Source organism: Mus musculus, chromosome 5 (genome assembly GCF_000001635.26).
Source record: "Mus musculus strain C57BL/6J chromosome 5, GRCm38.p6 C57BL/6J".
Lineage (NCBI taxonomy): Eukaryota > Metazoa > Chordata > Mammalia > Rodentia > Muridae > Mus > Mus musculus.
The window spans coordinates 86,916,420-86,938,565 of NC_000071.6; the positions used below are offsets into that span (position 1 = coordinate 86,916,420).

Below are 22,146 nucleotides of genomic sequence, written 5' to 3' on the forward strand. Positions count from 1 at the left end.
CCCTGCCTTCTTCACTCCACATTATTTAAATTATTCCAGGAAACTTGTCCACATGCCAGATTTTCCTCTCAGATGACTCAAGATTTGTCAAGTTAGCAACTGAATCTAACCCAGATGGATTACAAACATTTTCCAGCTGGACTTAAATAACAGGACACAAAGTTGGCATTGGGACATATTGGATGAGGCCAGTGGGAAGCAGAAAGGTGATCATAAGGAAAGATTTTAACATTTTATTGAATCAAGGTAAGAAATTCTGTATGAATGAGTTAAACAAAATCAGCAAAGTACATTGTGTGTCTGTGGGGGATATTTCAGATACGAAATATAACATGAGCTAGGTGATGGTATGACTTAAAAAGATAATCTTCTCTTGGATGTGTACTTTCAAAGCGAGAGAGAATGGGACATTTGGCAGCTTAAATCTACTTCAAAAGGCAGAATGAGAATGACAGTGTTCAGGTCAGTTGTGAGTAAGAGATAAGAAGGAAAATAAATCAATAATCTTGCCAAGCCTAAGAACTCCCAAGTACTGGAATTTATGTCAGGAGCAGTAAGAGTAAATGCTTGAAGATTAGTGTCTGAAAAAGGCTTCTGATTGAAGGAGAGTAGCCTCCACCACAGGCCCTTTAGGAAATATTTGTTGGAAGTTTGCTGTACCCAATTAATAACCAGAAACAATGGCTTTCCTTATATTGATGGAAAAGTGAGTCTATTTCAAATGTTCTGTACCTGAACGCTATTATTTATGAGCAATACAAAAAAAAATGAAAGAGAAGAAAAAAGGAAGGGAAGAAAAATAAGTTCATTAAATGAAGACAGAGCATAAAAAATTAACTAATATTTAGAGAGGTTTTTCAAAGGCTTTATGCCTATGCAAATTTTGTGAACTACAGTAACCTCAGTGATTGTTGTTGGGTATAGTTCCTCATTTACATTAAAACATTCTAAACTGAACACACAATTTTGCTTCTAGAGCTCTGAGTGTATAGCTTGCATAAATCCTTACGTGCATTCAACATATAGTGCATCTATGAGAGCTATCTTTAATGAAGTCCTGACCCTGTCTTGTTTCAGAGGGAAGGCACCTGGGACAGACAACAGGTTTCTGCTGGAAGCAGCTGGCAGAGGCTCATCTCTCAGGACTCTCTGCTTCAGCCTTCATGAAGCTACTCTTTTTTCTTCTTTCCCATGTTAGCAGTCTTATGGCAACAAAAGAGGCAACATTTTGCAATGATGAATACCACAGCTACCACACAGACCAATAGGAACCCAATCACATCCAGAGAGTGGTACTGGAACCAGGTAAGGTCATGCAGAGCTGGGCGAAGGTGCTTGGCTCCCTTGTTGCGCATGACATACTCGATCCAGAAGACAGCTCGGTCCAAGGGCTTCATTGGCTGGTCATGGTGGATTCTGGATAATCTCATGGCATTCTCTTTATAGCTGAAAGGACAATGCATGCAACTAAAATTAAAGCTAATTTGTCGACTTCCCTAACATTTATTGGTTTGGGGAAAAGTCCCACAAGAGTCTCAAAATGAATGGCATAAACTTCCCACACAAGTACTATGTTTTATGAGGTGATAGGGAGGACAGTTGAGTGACAGGGAAGTCAGTGAAACAGTCTTGTTTAGTACAGGTTTTTTTTTGAACTTGGTGTGTAGTTGACACTGGTCTTAATGAAGTCCTGAATTTACCTCCAACTAATGAGCTTACCTTGTATACCAGCTCCTCAGGTACACTTGGCTTATTTTTGCTTTATTCCCCATAGAATACTTATTTTTAATTTGAAGTTGAGCAATATTTCAAACATTGGCAAGAGAAAGTGTGTGTGTGTGTGTGTGTGTGTGTGTGTGTATGTGTGTGTAAGTTTTAAGAAAAGAAGTGGACACTGAATTCTTTTAAACTCTACAGGGTCATATCTCATGCTGGATATCTCCTCTCTAGTTTTGGTTTCTCCTCTTCTCTTCTATCTCTGTTTCCTAATTTCTTTTTATAATCAGATTCATGTTTTGAAAACACTTGCTAAGTTATTATTCTTCCTTGAACAGAATTTCCAGCAGACTTCTGACTGGATGGAAAGCAATGTAATTGTGTTCCTGGACTAGGAGACTGTGTATGGAAGAACCAGGTGCACTTTCTCCTGTTATTTTGCCTCTGGATATTCTCATTAGGTACATTTGTCTATTGGAATACCTTGAAACTACCAACAGTGTTCTCTGGGTATGGTAATAATTTAATACTCTCTCTCATTTCTTCAGTACTGGTTATGCAATATCACATATCATTATAGAAATTAAAGTTTTACCAAAAGTTTTATAACTTCAGAAAATATGGGTAAATGTTTAACTTTTCATTTAAGATCATGGTTCATGAATACTATGTACATTCTATCTTGAAATAGTGTCCTTGTTACCAATAGACATATATTTGTGATATTATTTATGTATATAGAATAGTTTAAGACTTATCATGTCTCATTTATTGAAACTTAAATTCAAGGTATCTTTATTGTTAAAGTAAGCACATATTTCAGACATGCAATATCACAAAGTTATTCAAAATTATTCTCCTTCAAATAGGATAAAAATCAATCTGATGTTGTGAATCTAGCAATATTTTCAAAGGAATAGTTATTCACCATCAAGCGTGAATGCACATAGTTTTAATTCTAGCACTCAGGAGACAGAAGCAAGCAGACCTATATCAGTTATTGGCTGGTCTTGTGGTTACATAGTACAAAACAAAAAAGAAAAGAAAAGAAAAAAAAACCTTAAAAAAAACCAAAACAACTTCAAACAAGGAAACAAACAACAAATAGACTCACGAAGGGTCATTAATGACAGTCTTCAAGGCAGTGAGAAGGTCTGTAGTTGACATTGTATCAAAGTCCACTCTAACAGCTGCTCCCTTGGCTACTATGTGGTTAATATTATCAGGTTGATCCCCAAACAAGGGAATACCAACAATAGGAATGCCATGGTAGATCGCCTCATAGATGCCATTGGTTCCACCATGAGCTATAAAAGCTTTGGTTTTTGGATGACCTGCAGTGAGAAGAAGTTTTACATAATTATTGATCATAATATTAAAGACAGGGGGAATATGAAGGCTCAGAAGGGGGCTGTTCTCAAATAAGTATATTACTATAGCCCCAAAGCTGTAGTGGAACTTTGCCTTACCAAGAAGGTCATTCTGGGGGATCCACTTGTAGAGCCGAGTGTTGGATCCTAAGGTGTCTGGTTTCTTACCATCAAATCTCCACAGAACCTGTTACACACAGACACTACCTTATTTAATTAAAGAAATCCAAGGCTTTGGCATATTTTGATTCTAGAGAATTGAGATTACTCAGTTGAACATTATCCAGATGATGGACTATAAAATTTAATAGAAGGGAAATCTAAACTAGTATGAGATATTAAAAGACTGAAATAAATAATACATTTTCTATACATGGCTTCCTAATAACTTGAGCATGCCATTTAATTATACATTTTTTAAAATTTCTGTTTTTTTAATTTTTTATTAGGTATTTTCCTCATTTACATTTCCAATGCTATCCCAAAAGTCCCCCATACCGCCCCCCACTCCCCTACCCACCCACTCCCCCTTTTTGGCCCTGGTGTTCCCCTGTACTGGGGCATATAAAGTTTGCAAGTCCAATGGGCCTCTCTTTCCAGTGATGGCCGACTAGGTCATCTTTCGATACATATGCAGCTAGAGTCAAGAGCTCTGGGGTACTGGTTAGTTCATAATGTTGTTCCATCTATAGGGTTGCAGATCCCTTTAGCTCCTTGGATACTTTCTCTAGCTCCTCCATTGGGAGCCCTGTGATCCATCCAAGAGCTGACTGTGAGCATCCACTTCTGTGTTACAATTTTTATATATCTGATAATTAACGACAAATTCTTGTATACATGACATTTTTAGAGAGTTAATATAATCCTTACTGGGAAAACAGTGTTAAATTAGTAATATTTTATGATTATGTGATTATGTATATTTCATATATAATCCTATATATAGGATATATGTAAATATTACATATAATCTCAATATTGCATCTTTTAAAATCATAGCCACATAGTTTTACCTATATTTCCGTGTTCTTTCAGCTATTCATTATAATTAGGTTTATTTTGATTCATAATATACCATGATATAATTTCCCATTTCTAAAAATAATTTCTTTCTTACTAGCAAGTATGCTTCATTTCAGATAAAGTCTATTAACGACTGTCCATGAAAAATTGTCTCAAAAACAAAAACAAAAACAAAAAAGAAACAATTGTCAATAGGAAAATTGAAAATATGCTTTGAATTGTCCTGAATACATTTCATGTCTAGTATCAAACTGAGTTCTAACGTACAAGGAAGTTTCACAAACTGGAATAATAACTGTCAGTCTTTACTTTCTGTATGCTTTGTGTTTTGTAAGATAAAAAATTATCTCCACAATAGGCGGTATCAGTATCAAGTAATAGAGTAAATGTAGTTTACAAACATCAAAAGACTTCTGCTTTTAGGAAGTAATTCAACAATAGAGTTTATGACGTTGGGAGCTGCTGGATTCTTCCCACACTGTCCTTGCTTACATAAGACTCCATCTTAAATTACAGCCTCTTTCACCATCCAGAAAAACATGTTTATCTGATGTGCTAGAAGCATAGTTCCTGTTGATGAGTTCATAATTTTATAATCCTGAGTTCACTGCAGAGTCAGCACCTATTTTTTTTATCTTTTCTCTTATGTTTTCCTACATCAGTCACTGGCAAGAAGATATTTTCCTCTTTCTTTACAGATATTTTTGTTTCATTTTATGTATATGATCTTTTGCCTGCATGTAATTCAGTGCATGCACTGTGACTGTTCTGTCTGGGGCATGAAGAACACATGAGATTCCCTGGCAATTGAGTTGGGGATACTTATGAGCTACTATGTAAGTCCTAGCAATCAAGTCCAGTTCCTCTGGAAGAGCAGCCTGTGTTCTTAATGCATCACTGAGGCACCTTTCCAGCCTCAGCATAATATTCCTCATAACTGTACATCTCCCTTCTGTTTCTCCTTCCTTCCATCCTTTCTTTCTTTTACTTCTCTCCTTTTGAGACACTGACACACTGAATGACTCAGAAAAGCCTGGGAATCAACATGAAGTGTAAACTGGTTGTAAATATGAAGAAAAAGACCTACCTCAGCTCTTTAAGCTCCAACAGGTCAGGTATGCACAACCATGCTGGATCTAAGTGTGATCCTTCAGGTTATAATGTCAATCAGAACCAGACTAATATTTTATCTTCTGCAATTCATTCTTTTCTTTTTAATGTGGTGTTTGAGATTCATAGGAAAGAACCCCTTACTTTATATTTCACAGCAGTTTTTCCTACTGCAATCCTTTCAGAGTTCAATAGACTTACAATACATTTGTCCACCCAGTGAACTCTTTATGTTACCTTCTGTGGAATCTGGGCAAGAGCAGAAGCAACTACATTGGCCTTTTCTTCTTTAATGTTTTTAACCATTGATCCCAGAGAAAACACCACCACACCATGTTCTCCAGAGCTCTGAACAAATTCTTCCATTTCCTATGAAGACAGTTGTGACATCACAAATTAATGGCTGCCTGGGAAGCACTGTCTAAGGAACTGAGACAAACATTACCAGAGGAAATAATGTAATTACTGGAATTATTTTAGTGAGACCAGTGTATCCATTGCCTCAGCAGTCATGTGTTCATGGAGAGTACATTTGTGCTATAGTACAATTTACCAACATAAGAAAATTAGAGTAAAAAATTATTGTCAGTAGAGTTATTGAAATTTAGAGTTTCATTAGGAGGTATTTTCAAACCATCATGAGTAGGAGGGAGAAAGTTTATAAGATCCAGAGGGGATGAATGACATCCCAGGGTCTACCAGGCATAATAAGACTGATGCTCATATAAACTCACAGAGACTGTAGCAGCATGTCTAAGACCTGCCCAGGTTCAAGGCAGATGAAGTTCCTGCGCACAGAATAGAAAATGTTCATGGACTTCCACTTCTAACTAAGAAGCTATTTGCAAGTGGTATCTGATAACAAAGGGGAAAACCAGCTTTCCCCAGTAGTGACTGGGTAAATCAATCATACACCAGAGGAGGTCCCAAGCCCAGGAATAGTTAGCCACCTAAAATAAATGCCATGTTTTTATTTATTTATTTATTTATTTATTTATTTATTTATATTAAATCTTATGTGTGCTTTTTCTTTCCTTTCGTTTTGCTGGAATATTTTTGGTCTTATTTTTTTAAGTTCATTTCTTTGATTTTCTTTTTTGTGGTTTCTTTGAGAGAAATGAGAAGGACGAGCAGCAAAGGAGGGAATAGAAAAGAAGAAGAAATGTAGGGAAGGAGAGATAGAGGGAGATGAGGGATAGAGAAGAACTCTAAGAGGGGGACCACGATGTAGGCAACATTTGGGGCATAAATAAATTAATTAATTGAAAAAATTATGTATTCTCACATTGAAAAAAAAGAAATTATCTTTAGTACATTCTAAATAAAAGTAATGTGTTTCTACTACATAAAAATAGGGAAAAAAGAAGAGAAACTCCATGACATAGAATAAAAAGCAGTAATGTATTGAATAACCACAGTAGCATTGGGAGTAATTTGGGAATTGAAAAATAGGAGTACCTTATAGTAAAAGCTTATGAAGAACAAAAAAATCTATCAAAATGAAGAGACTCTCTAAAGAGTTGTGTAATATTCATAAATTTTTAAGAGAGTATGCTAATTAAAAAAACAAACTAACATCAGAAGAAATAAGAATTCAATTAACTTAGGCAAATGATCCAAAGTAGTTGTTCCCTCAGATTTAAATAGCTTACAATTATCTGAAAATCTTTCAATAATGTCAGCTATTAAAAAAATAAATTCAAAATATATCAATATTCCATCATAATCCACTTATCATGAATGTCACAAAAATGTATGTACTATAAAAATGCTCCTACAGATAATATGGAAATTGAACATTTATGCATTTATCATATTTGGAAATGTAAAATTAGATAAAATACATAAATAAGCGTCTTGATATAAATAACATTAATGTGTTACATACAGTTAACCTATGCCACTCTTTGGTGATATCTGAAGGAAATAATTGCAAGTGAAAAATCTACATAATAATGTTTATTACATCATTATTCAAAATTCCCCTATATAGGATTAGCTTAGATATTCTTCAAGTGATCAATGTGTATCAAAGTGTTGGTAAATATACATAATTGTGTTTTACTCAGATAGAAAAATGTTATTATTATTAAATAATTTAGGAAAATAGCTATTGTTTAGAGGACAGGAGATTAATCAATAAGCCAGAAACAGAAAGATAAGTGTTGTTTTCTTTTGCATGTGGAAACTACAAAGACAAAAAATAAATCCCTGCAGAACCTAAGGGTAGAAAGACTCCAAGGAAGTGGAAAGGTTAAAAGAGAGCCATGTGTGGAACATGCATACATGAAGCTGTCCAAAAACTCCTGCCTGCCATGTCATCGTCCTGCTTATCTAAGTCTGTCATTCTTTCAATGGTTGTTTCAATTTTCTATTTTTCCTCTCTTCTTTTCATTCATTAATCTAACCCTGTACATTGGCTAGGTCATTGTAACTTCACAAGGATTCTAGGACATTACATCTCATCTCTGTTGGATATATCTTCAACTTATCTGTTTATCTAATATAACAATGTATAACGTTTGTCACAGTGTATATAACATCTCTTCATCACTATAATGTTTCCAAGTAGAATACAATTTCTATTTAGTGAAGATATTGATTCTTTATTTCTTTAGCTGTTCAACACGTCTCTGGCATTTACTATATGTTCTTGAAGAGAGCATAAATTCTCTTTTATGAGTTACCTAAACACCTTTAAATCACTGACCACATTCTAAAGTGGTATAATACTTTGCTTAAGAGTAAGAAGATTCAGAGATGTAAGGAAATAATGTATATCTTAATTGTCAGAGAGTTCTAATCCACTTGATATATGTTTCATAAAACCAAACATCTGGAAATAGTGGTTAAGAATTGTTTCCATGAAAAGGAAAAACAGTTTACCAAGGGAAACAATGTAGAGTTACCTTAGGCAGTGGTTTGGCTGGTTTACAATGGAGTCCTCCAACAAAGTCAAAATTAGGCAAGAAAGGGTGAGGAAATTTCAAGTCCCAGAAGGTTCGAACGAGCCATATGTCTGCCTTCCCCATCATCTCAGTTAATGTTGTAGGTCTCCCTGCACCCCAAAACCAAAAACAAATACACTATGGTGAAAGGAGTTTGTCTGGAATAAAGCATGTGATTTCTGCAATGAGTTGAGGTCATGTAGACAAGCAATTTAAAATGTTCCAGTTATGATTTATGATATAATTGTATTAACATAAATATTGTGTGAAAATTACATTGATTTCCAACGTTGCACCAATAAATTTGAAATTTTGCTCTTGCAAAGGTGCTTGAAAATGCTTAGAAACACAGCTTTTGTAGAATATTTAGTCTATTTTACACATTTTAGTAGCTATGCTTTTGGTTTCTGATTCTTGAAATGCAATGTGATAATTGGTAAGGAATGACTAATTTTCTTTTATCCCTGCTGTACTATGTCCGTTACAGGAGACTAGTATCACTAACTTAGTTGTATATCTCAAAGTTATAGCTGGGTATTTGTATAAGCAGTTAATATTTAAACTGTTTCTCCTAATAAATTAGGTAATATTTTATTTAATGAAAAGGTATTTTGAAAATAATAAAAACCTATGCATTTCTATCAAGATTTAAGGCTTTAAGATTAAGTTTTATAGATATGATCCAACTCAAATTCTAAGAAAATCAAGTTGCCTTGACTGTTTCTGGTTCTAGTGGTACAATTTAATTGTGAATAAGCTTTCAGGACATTCTTGATAAATGTTTTAATTTCTAAGTGAGTAAATGTCTTAAGGAAATGTGTTTTCTTCAGTGCTACACAAATAGTTGTGGTAATGAATTATGACTCTGTAGTGTTCTCATTTACAGATATTAAAGCACTCAATGAAACCTGGAGTTTCTTATACTTAGACAATGTAGAGCAGATCAAATGATCACCAAGAGAAATCTTCCTTGTCTAATTTTGCATGGTTAGTAATTTCTGAAGTGTTCTGTATAATTACTCTGCAGTATTTTGCCTTGCTAAGAGCCTATTTGATTCTCTTCTATTTTTACTCTATCAGCTCACAATTAAGAATCTCATTCTATGCCTTTATATTCACCTATACACATTCTCATTCAAAAAAACATCAAGTCAGGATTTCACAGTAACAATGAAAGGCACAGTTTACCTAGAACATCACTGTAAAACTGATTCCAGGATTTCTCGTTAAATGTTTGAAACCAAAAGTCAAAAAGCAACACCTGCAACATATTCTTCACCCTTTCTGCAAATGTCATGTGGTCACTTAGTTCTGACAGAACCACAGGCACATAGGAAGGGGGGAGTGGAAGGCCCCCACTGTACTTTTCACATTTGTATCCAGGACAGAAGCGGAGACTGTATACTAAAGGTGTCTTAAGCAGTTCTGATAGCAGCTCACCACAGGGAACCAAGGCATCTGCTAGAACGACATCAAACTTAGATCCTTGGAGTTTTTTCATGAGGCTCTTGTTCCAAACTACTGCTTTGCAGAAACTTTCAATCATGTCTGAATATTCACTGGAGATTTTTTGCAGTTTTGAATAAGATGTCCAAAATGGAAGTTTTTTTAATTCGTATGTCCAGTTTCCTACCCATTTTTCAAAAGCATATTCAAGATCATCTTTACTCAAAGGTGCAGAATAAATTTCAAAATTAATAGAAGATTCATTGCTCGGCCCAATGAGGATGGAAGCAGAAGATATGAGAACGGTGACGTCATGACCTCTCTGGACAAGTTCATCCAGGATTATTTTCATATTTATCCAATGGCTGTATTCTGTAGGCCACACCAGCACTTTCCCACAGGCTCCAGGTCTAATATAGCATATGAACTGTATCAACAGAAAAACTGAAGCCTGTTTCATAGACATCTTGCTGAAAGAGAATGTTTTTGATATTTGTCATTCTTCACAGTTTTTTTCTGCTTTTATGTAAGTTCTGTCAATCAAGAAGTTAACATATAACTTCTAACCACATCACTGACTAGATGAGTCTGATGGTGTAACATTCTAAGTAAATACACACATGGAACATGAGCTCAAGGTTCACGAAGTTTGTCTTTTTTGTCCCTGATAGTATTGAGCTACAATTGATTCACTTCTTTTTCTTTTCTTTTTCAATATTATTTTCCCATTCAAAGGTGGAACGAAGTATCAACACTTTGGTATTCCTTCTTCTTGAGTTGCATGGGTTTTGCAAATTGTATCTTGGGTATTCTTAGTTTCTGGGTTAATATTCACTCACCAGTGAGTACATATCATGTTAAGTTCTTTTGTGGTTGGGTTACGTCACTCAGGATGATACCTTCCAGATCCATCCATTTACCTAAATTTCATAAATTCATTGTTTTTAATAGCTGAGTAGTACTCCATTGTGTAAATGTACCACATTTTCTGTATCCATTCCTCTGTTGAGGGACATCTGGGTTGTTTCCAGTTTCTGGCTATTATTAATAAGGCTGCTATGAATATAGTGGAGCATGTTCCTTATTACCAGTTGGAAAATCTTCTGGATATATGCCCAGGAGAGGTATTGCAGGATCTTCCAGTAGTACTATGTCCAATTTTCTAAGGAATCGCCAGACTGATTTCCAGAGTGGTTGTACAAGCTTGCAACCCCACCAGCAATTGAGGAGTGTTCCTCTTTCTCCACATCCTCGCCAGCATCTGTGTACCTTATAGCCTAATGAATTTTTGATCTTAGCCATTCTGACTGGGGTGAGGTGGAATCTCAGGGTTGTTTTGATTTGCATTTCCCTGATGATTAAGGATGTTGAACATTTTTCAGGTGCTTCTCAGCCATTCGGTATTCCTTAGCTGGGAATTCTTTGTTTAGTTCTGAGCCCCATTTTTTTAATGGGGTTATTTGATTTTCTGGAGTTTATCTTCTTGAGTTCTTTATATATATTGAATATTAGTCCCCTACCTGATTTAGGATTGGTAAAGATCCTTTCCCAATCTGTTGGTGGCCTTTTTGTCTTATTGACAGTGTCCTTTGCCTTACAAAAGCTTTGCAATTTTATGAGGTCCCATTTGTTCATTCTCGATCTTACAGCACAAGCCATTGCTGTTCTATTCAGGAATTTTTCCCCTGTGCCCATATCTTCGCAGTTTTTCCTCACTTTCTCCTCTATATGTTTCAGTGTCTCTGGTTTTATGTGAAGTTCCTTGATCCACTTAGACTTGACCTTAGTACAAGAAGATAAGAATGGATCAATTCCATTCTTCTACATGATAACCGCCAGTTGTGCCCGCACCGTTTGTTGAAAATGCTGTCTTTTTTCCACTGGATGGTTTTAGCTCCCTTGTCAAAGATCAAGTGACCATAGGTGTGTGGGTTCATTTCTGAGTCTTCAATTTTATTCTATTGGTCTACCTGTCTGTCGCTATACCAGTATCATGCAGTGTTTTTTTTTTTGTTTGTTTGTTTTGTTTTGTTTTGTTTTATCACAATTGTTCTGTAGTACAGCTTTACGTCAGGCATGGTGATTCCACCAGAGGTTCTTTTATCCTTGAGAAGAGTTTTATGCTATCCTAGTTTTTTTTTTGTTATTCCAGATGAATTTTCAAATTGCCCTTTCTAACTCGTTGAAGAATTGAGTTGGCATTTTGATGGCATTGCATTGAACCTGTAGATTGCTTTTGGCAAGATAGCCATTTTACTATATTGATCCTGTCAATCCATGAGCATGGGAGATCTTTCCATATTCTGAGATCTTCTTTGATTTCTTTCTTCAGAGACTCGAAGTTCTTATCATACAGATCTTTTACTTCCTTAGTTAGAGTCAAGCTAAGGTATTTTATATTATTTGTGACTATTGTGAAGGGTGTTATTTCCCTAATTTCATTCTCAGCCTGTTTATCCTTTGTGTAGAGGGAGGCCATTGACTTGTTTGAGTTAATTTTTTATCCAGCTACTTCACTGAAGCTGTTTATCAGGATTAGGAGTTCTCTGGTGGAATGTTTAGGTCACTTATATATACTATTTTATCATATGCAAATAGTGATATTTTGACTTTTTCCTTTCCAATTTTTATCCCCTTAACCTCCTTTTGTTGTCGAATTGCTCTGGCTAGGACTTCAAGTACTATATTGAATAGGTAGGGAGAAAGTGGGCAGTCTTGTCTAGTCCCTGATTTTAGTGGAATTGCTTCCAGCTTCTCACCATTTAGTTTGATGTTGGCAACTGATTTGCTGGAGATTGATTTTATTATGTTTAGGTACGGGCCTTGAATTCCTGATCTTTCCAAGACTTTTATCATGAATGGGTGTTGAAAAAAATATGGAATGCTTCTGAATTTGTGTGTCATCCTTGTGCAGGGGCTATGCTAATCTTCTCTGTATCGTTCCAATTTTAGTATATGTGCTGCTGAAGCAAGCACCAATTGATTCACTTCTTACAAGCAAGTATTGTGCCTTTCATAAAAATTGAATATTTTCTTTATTTATGTTTCAAATGTTTTCTGCTTTTCAGGTCTCCCCTCTGGAGACCCCATATACCATCCCCTCTCCCTCTGCCTATATGATGGTGCTCCCCGACCCACCCACCCACTCACATTTTTTCTGCCCCAGTTCTGGCATTTCGGTACACTGGGGCATTGAACACCCTCAGTCACAATGGCCTCTCCTCCTGACCATGACCAACAAGGCTATCCTCTTTAACATATGCGGCCATTGCCATGGGTTCCTCCATGTGTATCTTTTGGTTTGTGGTCCAGTGCACAGGAGCTACTGGGATCTGGCCTGTTGACACTGCTGCCCTCTCCATGGGGCTTCAACCCCCCTAAGCTTCAGTAGTCCTTTCTCCAGCTCCTTCATCTTGTACCCCCAGCACTCATTCTAATGGTTGGTTGTGAGCATCCACCTCTGTATTTTTCAGGCTCTGGCAGAACCTCTCAGGAGACAGCCATATCAGACTTCCATCAGCAAGCACTTCCAGGTACCCACAATAGTGTCTGACTTTGGTGGCTTTTTATCCTCATGTGGGAAGTCTCTGGATGGTCTTTTCTTAAATCTCTGCTCCACACTTTTTCTCCATATTTTCTCCTGTGAGTATTTTATTCAACCTTCTAAGAAGCACTGAAGCATCCATATTTTGGTCTTCTTTCTTCTTAGGCTTCTTATGGTCTGAGAATTAAATCCTCTGTACTCTGTACTTTTGGGCTAATGTCCACTTATTAACGAATACATATCGTGCATGTTCTTTTGTGACTGAGTTACCTCATCCAGCATGATATTTTCAAGTTCCATCCATTTGCCTGCAAATTTCATGAAGTTACTGTTTTTTTTTTTAATGTAACATAGCTTACTTTTATTTTCTTACATTTTCTCTGTTTTTTTCTAATTATATATTTTCTTTACTTACATTTCAAATGCTACCCGGAAAGTTCCCTATACTCCACCCACCCCCCTGGCTCCCTTACCCACCCACTCCCACTTCTTGGCCTTGGTGTTCCCCTGTCCTGGGGCATATAAAGTTTGCAAGACCAAGGCTCCTCTCTTCCCAATGATGGCCAACTAGGCCATCTTCTGCTACATATGCAGCTAGAGACACAAGCTCTGGGGATACTGGGTAGTGCATATTGTTGTTCCACCTACAGGGTTGCAGACCTCTCTAGCTCCTTGGGTACTTTCTCTAGCTCCTCCATTAGGGGCCCTGTGTTTCATCCTATAGATGACTGTGAGCATCCACTTCTGTATTTGCCAGGCACTGGCATAACCTCACTCGAAATAGCTATATCAAGGTACTTTCAGCAAAATCTTGTTGGTATATGCAGTAGTGTCTGTGTTTGGTGACTGATGGATCCCCGGGTGGGGTAGTCTCTGGATAGTCCATCCTTTCCTCTTAGCTCCAAACTTTGTCTCCTTAATCATCAGGGAAATACAAATCAAAACAACCCTGACATTCCACCTCACTCCAGTCAGAATGGCTAAGACCAAAAATTCAGGTGACAGGACATGCTGTCAAGGATGTGGAGAAAAAGGAGCACTCCTCTATTGCTGGTGGGATTGAAAGCTTGTACAACCGCTCTGGAAATTAGTCTGGCAGTTCCTCAGAAAATTGGACATAGTACTACTGGAAGATCCAGCAATACCTCTCCTGAGCATATACCCAGAAGATGTTCCAACTTGTAATAAGGACACATGCTCTACTATGTTCACAGCAGCCTTATTTATAATAACAAGAAGCTGGAAAGAACCCAGATGTCCCTCAACAGAGGAATGGATACAGAAAATGTGGTACATTTACACAATGGAGTACTACTCAGCTATTAAAAAGAATGAATTTATGAAATTCTTGGGCAAATGGATGTATCTGGAGGATATCATCCTTAGTGAGGTAACCCAATCACAAAAAAAGTCACTTGATATGCACTCACTGATAAGTGGATATTAGCCCAGAAAGGTTTAATATCCAAGATACAATTTGCAAAACACAAGAAGATCAAGAAGAAGGAAGACCAATGTGTGTATACTTCATTCCTCCTTAGAATAGGGAACAAAACACCCATGGAAGTTACTGTTTTTAATAGTTATGTAGTATTCCAGTGCGTAAATGTACCACTTATAGTGGAGAGCCTTTGGGGGACTGCTTGGCAAGAATCTGACATTGCCTAAGGACAAGGAAATGTGCTTCCTGCAGGAACCTGACATTAGGCCATGACAGGGAAGTAAGCTCAGGCAGTAATATGACATTAGGCTATAACAGATAAGTAGGTTCAGGCAGGAATTGTAATCTTAGACAGAAACAAAAGAAGTAGGCTTCAAGCAGGATTTTGGGCTTGATAAGGAAGTGGGCTAAGGTATTTTGGTCATTCTGACAAGCCATTGGAAACAACTGTCAAGGGAATAATCATGGGACTTTTCTTATTGTCTTGCTAGTTCCTTATTGTACTGCTCACCCTTAATGATTGCATGTAATTAAAATGGTATAAAAGCAGATTGGGAAAATTAAATTTGCCTTCAGTCTCAGAATTGACTGGGGTCATGCTATAATGTTGTCTAATTGTCTTTTTTTCCTTTTAATCCTCCCTCCTGTGCTGGAGAACCTGTTGATTGACTGAGCAGGCTTGGTCAACATATTCTGTACCCATTCCTCTGTTGAGGTAGATCTGGGTTGTTTCCAGCTTCTGGCTATTGTAAATAAGGCTGATATGAACATAGTGGAACATGTGCACTTATTACATGTTAGAGCATTTTCTGGGTATATGCCTAGAGTGATATAGCTGGGTCCTCAGGTAGTACTATGTCCAGTTTTCTGAGGAATCACCAGACTGATTTCCAGAGTGGTTGTACCAGCTTGCAATCCCACCAGCAATGGAGGGGTGTTTCTCTTTCTCCACATCCTTGCCAGCATCTTCTGTCACCTGAGTTTTTGATTTTAGTCATTCTGATTGGTATGAGGTAGAATCTCAGGGTTGTTTTGATTAGCATTTCCCTGATGATTAAGGGTGTTGAACACTTCTTTAGGTGCTTCTCAGCCATTTGAGTTTCCTCAGTTGAGAATACTCTGTTTAGCTCTGTTCCCCGTTTTTAAATAGGGTTATTTGGTTTTCTGGGGTCTGAATTCTTGAGTTCTTTGTATATATTGTCTATTAACCCTCTATTGGATGTTAGATTGGTAAGATCTTTTCCCAACTGTTGCTTGCTATTTTGTCCTATTGACAGTGTCCTTTGCCTTACAGAAGCTTTGCAATTTTATGAGGTCCCAGTTGTTCATTGATTTTTGATCTTAGAGTATAAGCTATTGGTGTTCTGTCCAGAAAAATTTCCCCTGTGCCTATGAGTTGAGATTTTCCCCTCTTTCTCTTCTATTAAACTCAGTGTATCTGGTCTATGTGGAGGTCCTTGATCCACCAGGATGTGTACTTTGTACAGGGAGAGAAGAATGGATCAATTTGCATTCTTCTACTTGTTGACCTCCAGTTGTACCAGCACCATTTGTTGAAAATGCTGTCTTTTTTCCACTGGATAGTTTTAGCTCCGTTTTTAAAGATCCCGTGAACATAGCTGTGTGGGTTCATTTCTGGGTCTTCAGTTCTATTGTAGTGATCTACCTGTCGCCACTGTACCAACATCATGCAGTTGTTATCGCTATTGCTCTGTAGTACAGCTTGAGATTAGGGATGGTGATGCCCCCAGAAGTTCCTTTATTGTTGAGAATAGTTTCCCTTTCCTGTTTTTTTTTTTTTTTTTGGTTATTCTAAATGAATTTGAGAATTACCTTTGTTGTTTTGACTATTATGTCATGGGAGGAATTTCTTTTGTGGTACAATCTCTTTGGAGTTCTGTAGGGTACTTTTATATTTATGTGCAGTTCTTTCTTTAGGTTAAGGAAGTTTTCTTCTGTAATTTTGTTGAAGATATTTACTGGCCCTTTAAGTTAAAAATATTCTCTGTCTTCTATATATATTATTCTTAGGCTTGGTCTTTTCATTGTGTCTTGGATTTTCTGGATATTTTAGGGTAGGAGCTTTTTTCATTTTTCATTTTCTTTGATTGTTGTGTCATTGTTTTATATGGAATATTCTGCACCTGAGATTCTCTCTTCTATATTTTGTATTCTGCTGGTGATTCTTGCTTCTGTGATTCCTAATCTCTTTCCTAGCTTTTCTATCTCCTGGACTGTCTCTCTTTGTGATTTATTTATTGTTTCTATTCCTATTTTTAGATCCTTGACGGTTTTGTTCAATTACTGTATTTATTTGGTTGTGTTTTCCTGTAATTCTTCAAAGGATTTTTGTATTTTCTTTAAGGGCTTCTACTTGTTTACCTGTGTTCTCCTTTAGTTCTTTAAGCGAGTTATTTATGCCCTTCTTCAAGTCCTCTATCATCATCGTGAGAAATGATTTTAGATCTGAATCTTGATTTTTCTGGTGTGATGGTGTATCCAGGACTTGCTGTATTGGGAATTGGGGTCTGATGATGCCAAGTAGCCTTGGTCTCTGTTGCTTATATTCTTGTTCTTGCCCCTCCACATCTGGTTATCTCTGGTGTTATCTGTTCTTGCTGTCTCTGATAATGGCTTGTCCCTTCTGCAAGCTTGTGTGTCAGTACTCCTGGGAGATCAGTTCTCTCCAGGAGGAATTTGGGTATGGAGAGCTGTGGCACAGGTCAGCTCCAGGGTGGACACAGAAACCAGAATGATCCTGTGCCTGGCTGTTCCTTGGTTCCTGTGTCCTGCTGGCTCTGGGAGGGTCCTTCTTGGGCCAGGAATTTGAACAGAAGCACTGGTCTTACCTGTTTTTATAGGTGTGTTGGTACTCCTTCTGACTCTCTTCTGGCAGTATTTGAGTATGGAGTAGTGCGTCACAGGATCAGCTCCAGGAAAAGAGGGAAACTGGAAAACCAAGTATCATGTCGTGAATACAACATATTAGAGTTTGTGAAGAGTCAGAGATAAAAAGCTGGTATTTCTTAAGTATACTTAACAGTAAAAAGTCAAACAAGGATCTGGGTGAATCAGCATTTCTTAGACCTTGGTGTCTTTTAAAAATTTTAATATGTATAATTCATTATGTTATGACCATCAAATTGCCATATTTCCTCCCAGAAGGAGGAGGTGATCTAATGTTCAGGAAAAGAAGAAATCTTACAATAGTTCTCTTCTAGTATATAATACACAATTACTAGTGTCCTGGATATTCTCTAGTGGACACGTCTTCAAGTGTGTTCTTTTTAGGTTTCTTTTGTTGTGAGAAAAATCATTATTAAAAGAAATGTGGAGAGCATGGGTGTTCTTTCTGCTTAGAGTTGTTGTACATAATGAGGGGAAATTAGGGCAGGAATTCTAGGGAGGATCTTGGAGGTAGGATCTGAAGTTTCTTAGAGGAACAATACTGGTTTTATCCTGATGGCTCAATTTGCTCTCTCTTACATCTAGTACCACCATTCTAGGAATGCCAACAGTCACAGTGAGATGGGGTTTTCTACAGTATTCATAAAACAAGAAAATGTTTTAAGCATTTTATGTGCTAAGGTTCCCTCCTCTCAAATGGCATTAACTTGTATTGAGTTAACTAAAAACTCACCAATGAAAAAGGACAAAGGAAACTCCAGTGAAGTAACTCTTCTAAGATGTCAGCATGATGGAATCTTTTAGTTGATGTATCTGCTTGTAGTACTTCTAAGCTCTTTTAAGTAACTCCTCCCCCATATTCTTGTAAACAACTCAATAAATTCCTTGGCTCACCATGTCACACCTGGGTGGAGTCACTAGTTTTAATTTTTAGTTGTTGTTGTATTTTTTCTTCCTTTCCTTCCATTTTTCTTTCTTTCTGTCTTGCTTGCTTGCTTGTTTCCTTGTTTGCTTGCTTGATTTCTTGCTTTCTGTCTTTCTTGCTTCCTTGCTTTTTCAATGACTTTTATAATCTTAATAGACTTTAGTTCTTATATTTTCAGGAAAAAAACATATTATGTAATTGTATCCCAAAGAGGGACAGATCCAGATAAAATCAAAGGAAATTCTAGGATAGGCATTTTGTGTGACTGTTAGATAATGTAAATCCAATTGCGACTCAGCTGCTGGCTTGTAAGGAACTTTCCTTTTATAAGGATGGCATTACAGGACACACACACACACACACACACACACACACACACACACACACAGGAAATATGATGTTCTTTTCTTCACTAGTCTGTAATTTGGAGGAAAAGTAGAAAATAGAGGAATAGATGAGATAGAAATGATATTTTGTTGTTTCATGGAGATGGCGGGGAGCAGTTAAATTTCCTTCTTTCTACATTAATATGTCCATGGCTAACGTCACTGTTTCAGGCTTGCGTATGCCAGCAATATTAGCAGAGCATGTTTCTTTGTGAACTTTCACTTCCTTACAATCACATTGATCTCTCTTTCATTATATTCCACGAAGTGTAGATGTAGCAACTCTGATGTAGATGTGTCTACTGGGGCAGGATTTTCTGACCTTTTGATATATGCATTGGGTGGCTGTGCTCCTTTGTGATGGGTATCTATTGTGAAGATGATGGTGAAGTATGGTAGCCATGCTGTGATGATTTCAATAGGAAAGGACCCCATATGCTCATACATTTGAATGCTTGGACATCAGGGAATGGCACTTTTAGGGATATGTGGATTTTTGGAGTAGCTGTGGTCTTGTTGGAGGTAGTGTTTTTCTTGGGGTGGGCTTTGGGTTTTCAAGTGCTCAAGGAAGACCCAGAGTCTCTCTCTCTCTTCCTTGTACCTGTGGATTCAGATGTAGAACTCTCAGATACTCTTCAGTACCACTTCTGCCTGTAAGCCACCAAGCTTCCTGCTATGATGACATTGAACTAAACTTCCTGGTCCTGCCATAATGACCCCCTCACCTGACACTGTGGTGGCTCTCTCACTGAGGGCATATGGGCCTCTAAATGATAGGGGAATCAGGTTATGCTAAATTGACCCTTTGTTTGGCCATCTTGTACAACTGGAAGGCCTAATATGCCCCCCTCCCCATTTCAGATAACCCCATGGGGCTGATTAATCTCTTTGAGACTGTTTTATTTACTCATAAGCCCACCTGGGATGATATTGAACAACTCATGAGAGTGCCCTTCACAACTGAAGAATGAGAGAGGATAATGCAGGAATCCAGAAAGAAGGTCCCCTCAGACACTGAACAGGCTGTCATCAACAACAGGTTTCTCCTGACTAGACCTTACTGGGACTTTAATATGGCAGAAGGTAAGGGATACCTGAGGGTCTGGTGCTCCATTGGCAGGTCTCAAGGGTGCCACACGATGATCCACCAATTTGACCAAGGTATGTAAGGACCAGATGAGTTGCCAACAGCCTTTCTAGAGGGACTCATGGAGGCATTCTGTCCATATAACTCCAGCAGCGAGGAGCACAAAGCTACTGAGATTATGGCTTTTATAGACCAGGTGAGTAGAGATATCAGGATAAAGCTTCAACGGCTAGAGGGACTACAAGATAAGTCATTGAAGGATTTCATGCAGGTTGCTGAGAAAGTCTACCATAACAGGGAGAAAGAGGAAGAAAAGGAACAGAGAAAGAGAAAGGAAGAAGAAGATAAAAGGAAAATGAAAAAACTAGAAAGGTGACAGGAAATGAATTTACAGAGAATCTTGCCTACAGTAGTTAGGGAAAGCAGAAAAGAGAGACTCCAACCAAAGAGATATAGAAAACCCCTTTAAACCGATCAGTGCACATATTGCAAAGAGAGGGGCCATTGGACTTGAAAGTGCATTAACAAACAGAAGCAGGGGGGTGGGAAATTGAAGGCTTGGAAAAACACCCCCAAAAGGCAAAGGTGTTAACCCTGGGTGATGACAGTGATTAATGGAGATGGGGTTCAGACCCCCTCCCTGAATCCAGAGAAACTCTGATAGTGGAGGGGAAACACACTCAGTTTCTGGTGGACACAGGGGCGCAACACTAGGTCGTCCTCTAAGCTGATGGTCCAGTTTCCAAGAACCCAGTTCTTGACCTCTCCTACCCCCAGAGTGACTTTTTAGGCTGACAAAGATCTTATGGCTTGATTGCCAGCTTTCCATATCAGCCACCAGGAATTGTGGCCTAAACTTAGTGCCCTGTATAATGCAGGTATCCCAGAGTTTCCACAGGACTACCAAGTTGGAGATTGGATATATGTTAAGAGGCATCATGCTGAAAACTTGGAAGCCAAGTGGAAAGGGCCATACCTGGTGTTGTTGACCGTACCAACCTCCAGAAAATTGGATAGAGTAACTGCCTAGGTTCATATAACTCATGTCATACTAGCACCTGCATCTGACACCAACTGGATAGCAGCCAGACTCACAAACAACCCCCTCAAGCTCAAGATCACCTGCCCATCTGTAAGGCCTGAGAAACCATGAGATGGTTATGGTGTATCTTCCTTCTGGTGCTGGGCCTCAGCAACCCCCAAAGCCATACCAAAGTGACTTGCAACATACTCTGAGGATATAGCTTGGTGTACTGTAGACAAACACCCACCTTACATCTGGTGGCCAGATCTTGTCTTTGATCTCTGTAAGTTAGGAGTGGGTTTTGACTCCTGGGATATCCCCACCCTAGAGACACAGGGCAAGGGAGTACACAGATGTGGGAAATGAGGGACTAGTGGATCTAAACTATGTCCGAGAAGTGGCTTTGGAGGGTTGGGCTTATGGTGTGAACATTTGAAGTTGAATAACTTTCAAGAAACCCCCATATATGTGTGCCCTCGAGATGGGAAAAGCTATCAGCAGGCCCACCAGTGTTGTGAGGTGGGGGGGAAGAAATCACTTTTTCTGTGCTACCTGGGGATGTGAAACACTAGGAAGCACATACTGGAGACCATTCCCGGGGTAGTTAAAGATTCAATGGTCAAGGTGAGAGAAGAGCTCACCAAGCAGAAGAAAGAGCAAAGAGTCAGGACTGGTTTAGAATTTTGGTTTCACTCCCCCTTGTTTAACCCTCCTTATACTTACCCTGTTAGGACCCCTAATTGTTCTGCTATTGTTGACCTTTGGAACCTGCATATTGAACAAGCAAGCAAGCATATAGTCTTCATAAAAGAGAAAATAAGAGCAGTACAGCTGATGGTCTTGTGCCAACACTATGATATCCTGAGCATAGGACCTGAAGGATATCAGTTAATTACTCCAGACCCCTGAGTGTAGCTCCAGGATTAGAGCTTGTACAAGAAAAAGGGGGTAATGAGGGACCCTAAGGTCTTTGTCCAGTCCCGCTCCCTCTTTACAGCTTCCCCTTCCTACCTGGGGTCAAGGCTAGGCCAAGCTCCATTCTCCACCCAGAGGAACATTCTGGAGTAAAAAGTCTCAGAATGTACTGACCTATAGTCACCTGACCCTCTGAAAAGTTCCAGTTAGAGTTCAAATGCCTTTCATGCTTGCTAGATAATAGATTTATTGGTCAATATGCTTAGCCAATACTTTTGAACTGTAATCTTCCTGATGTAGCCTG

The 22,146-nt window shown here is 38.1% G+C and overlaps 1 protein-coding gene and 1 non-coding gene across 2 annotated transcripts; both read right to left on the reverse strand.

Annotated features, from left to right (window-relative positions):
* Window positions 1-219: 219 nt before the first annotated feature.
* Ugt2b1 (UDP glucuronosyltransferase 2 family, polypeptide B1) lies at window positions 220-10,084 on the reverse strand. The gene is made up of 6 exons (NM_152811.1): window positions 9,356-10,084; window positions 8,129-8,277; window positions 5,457-5,588; window positions 3,186-3,273; window positions 2,831-3,050; window positions 220-1,446 (listed from the first exon to the last, which is right to left on the reverse strand). Exons 1-6 carry the CDS (start codon window positions 10,077-10,079, stop codon window positions 1,170-1,172), a joined length of 1,590 nt encoding a protein of 529 aa, NP_690024.1. The 5' UTR covers window positions 10,080-10,084; the 3' UTR covers window positions 220-1,169.
* Window positions 10,085-12,483: 2,399 nt separating this feature from the next.
* Window positions 12,484-12,589, reverse strand: Gm24121. The gene has a single exon (XR_003956039.1). It is a non-coding gene; the product is annotated as a U6 spliceosomal RNA (small nuclear RNA).
* Between the last annotated feature and the right edge of the window lie 9,557 nt (window positions 12,590-22,146).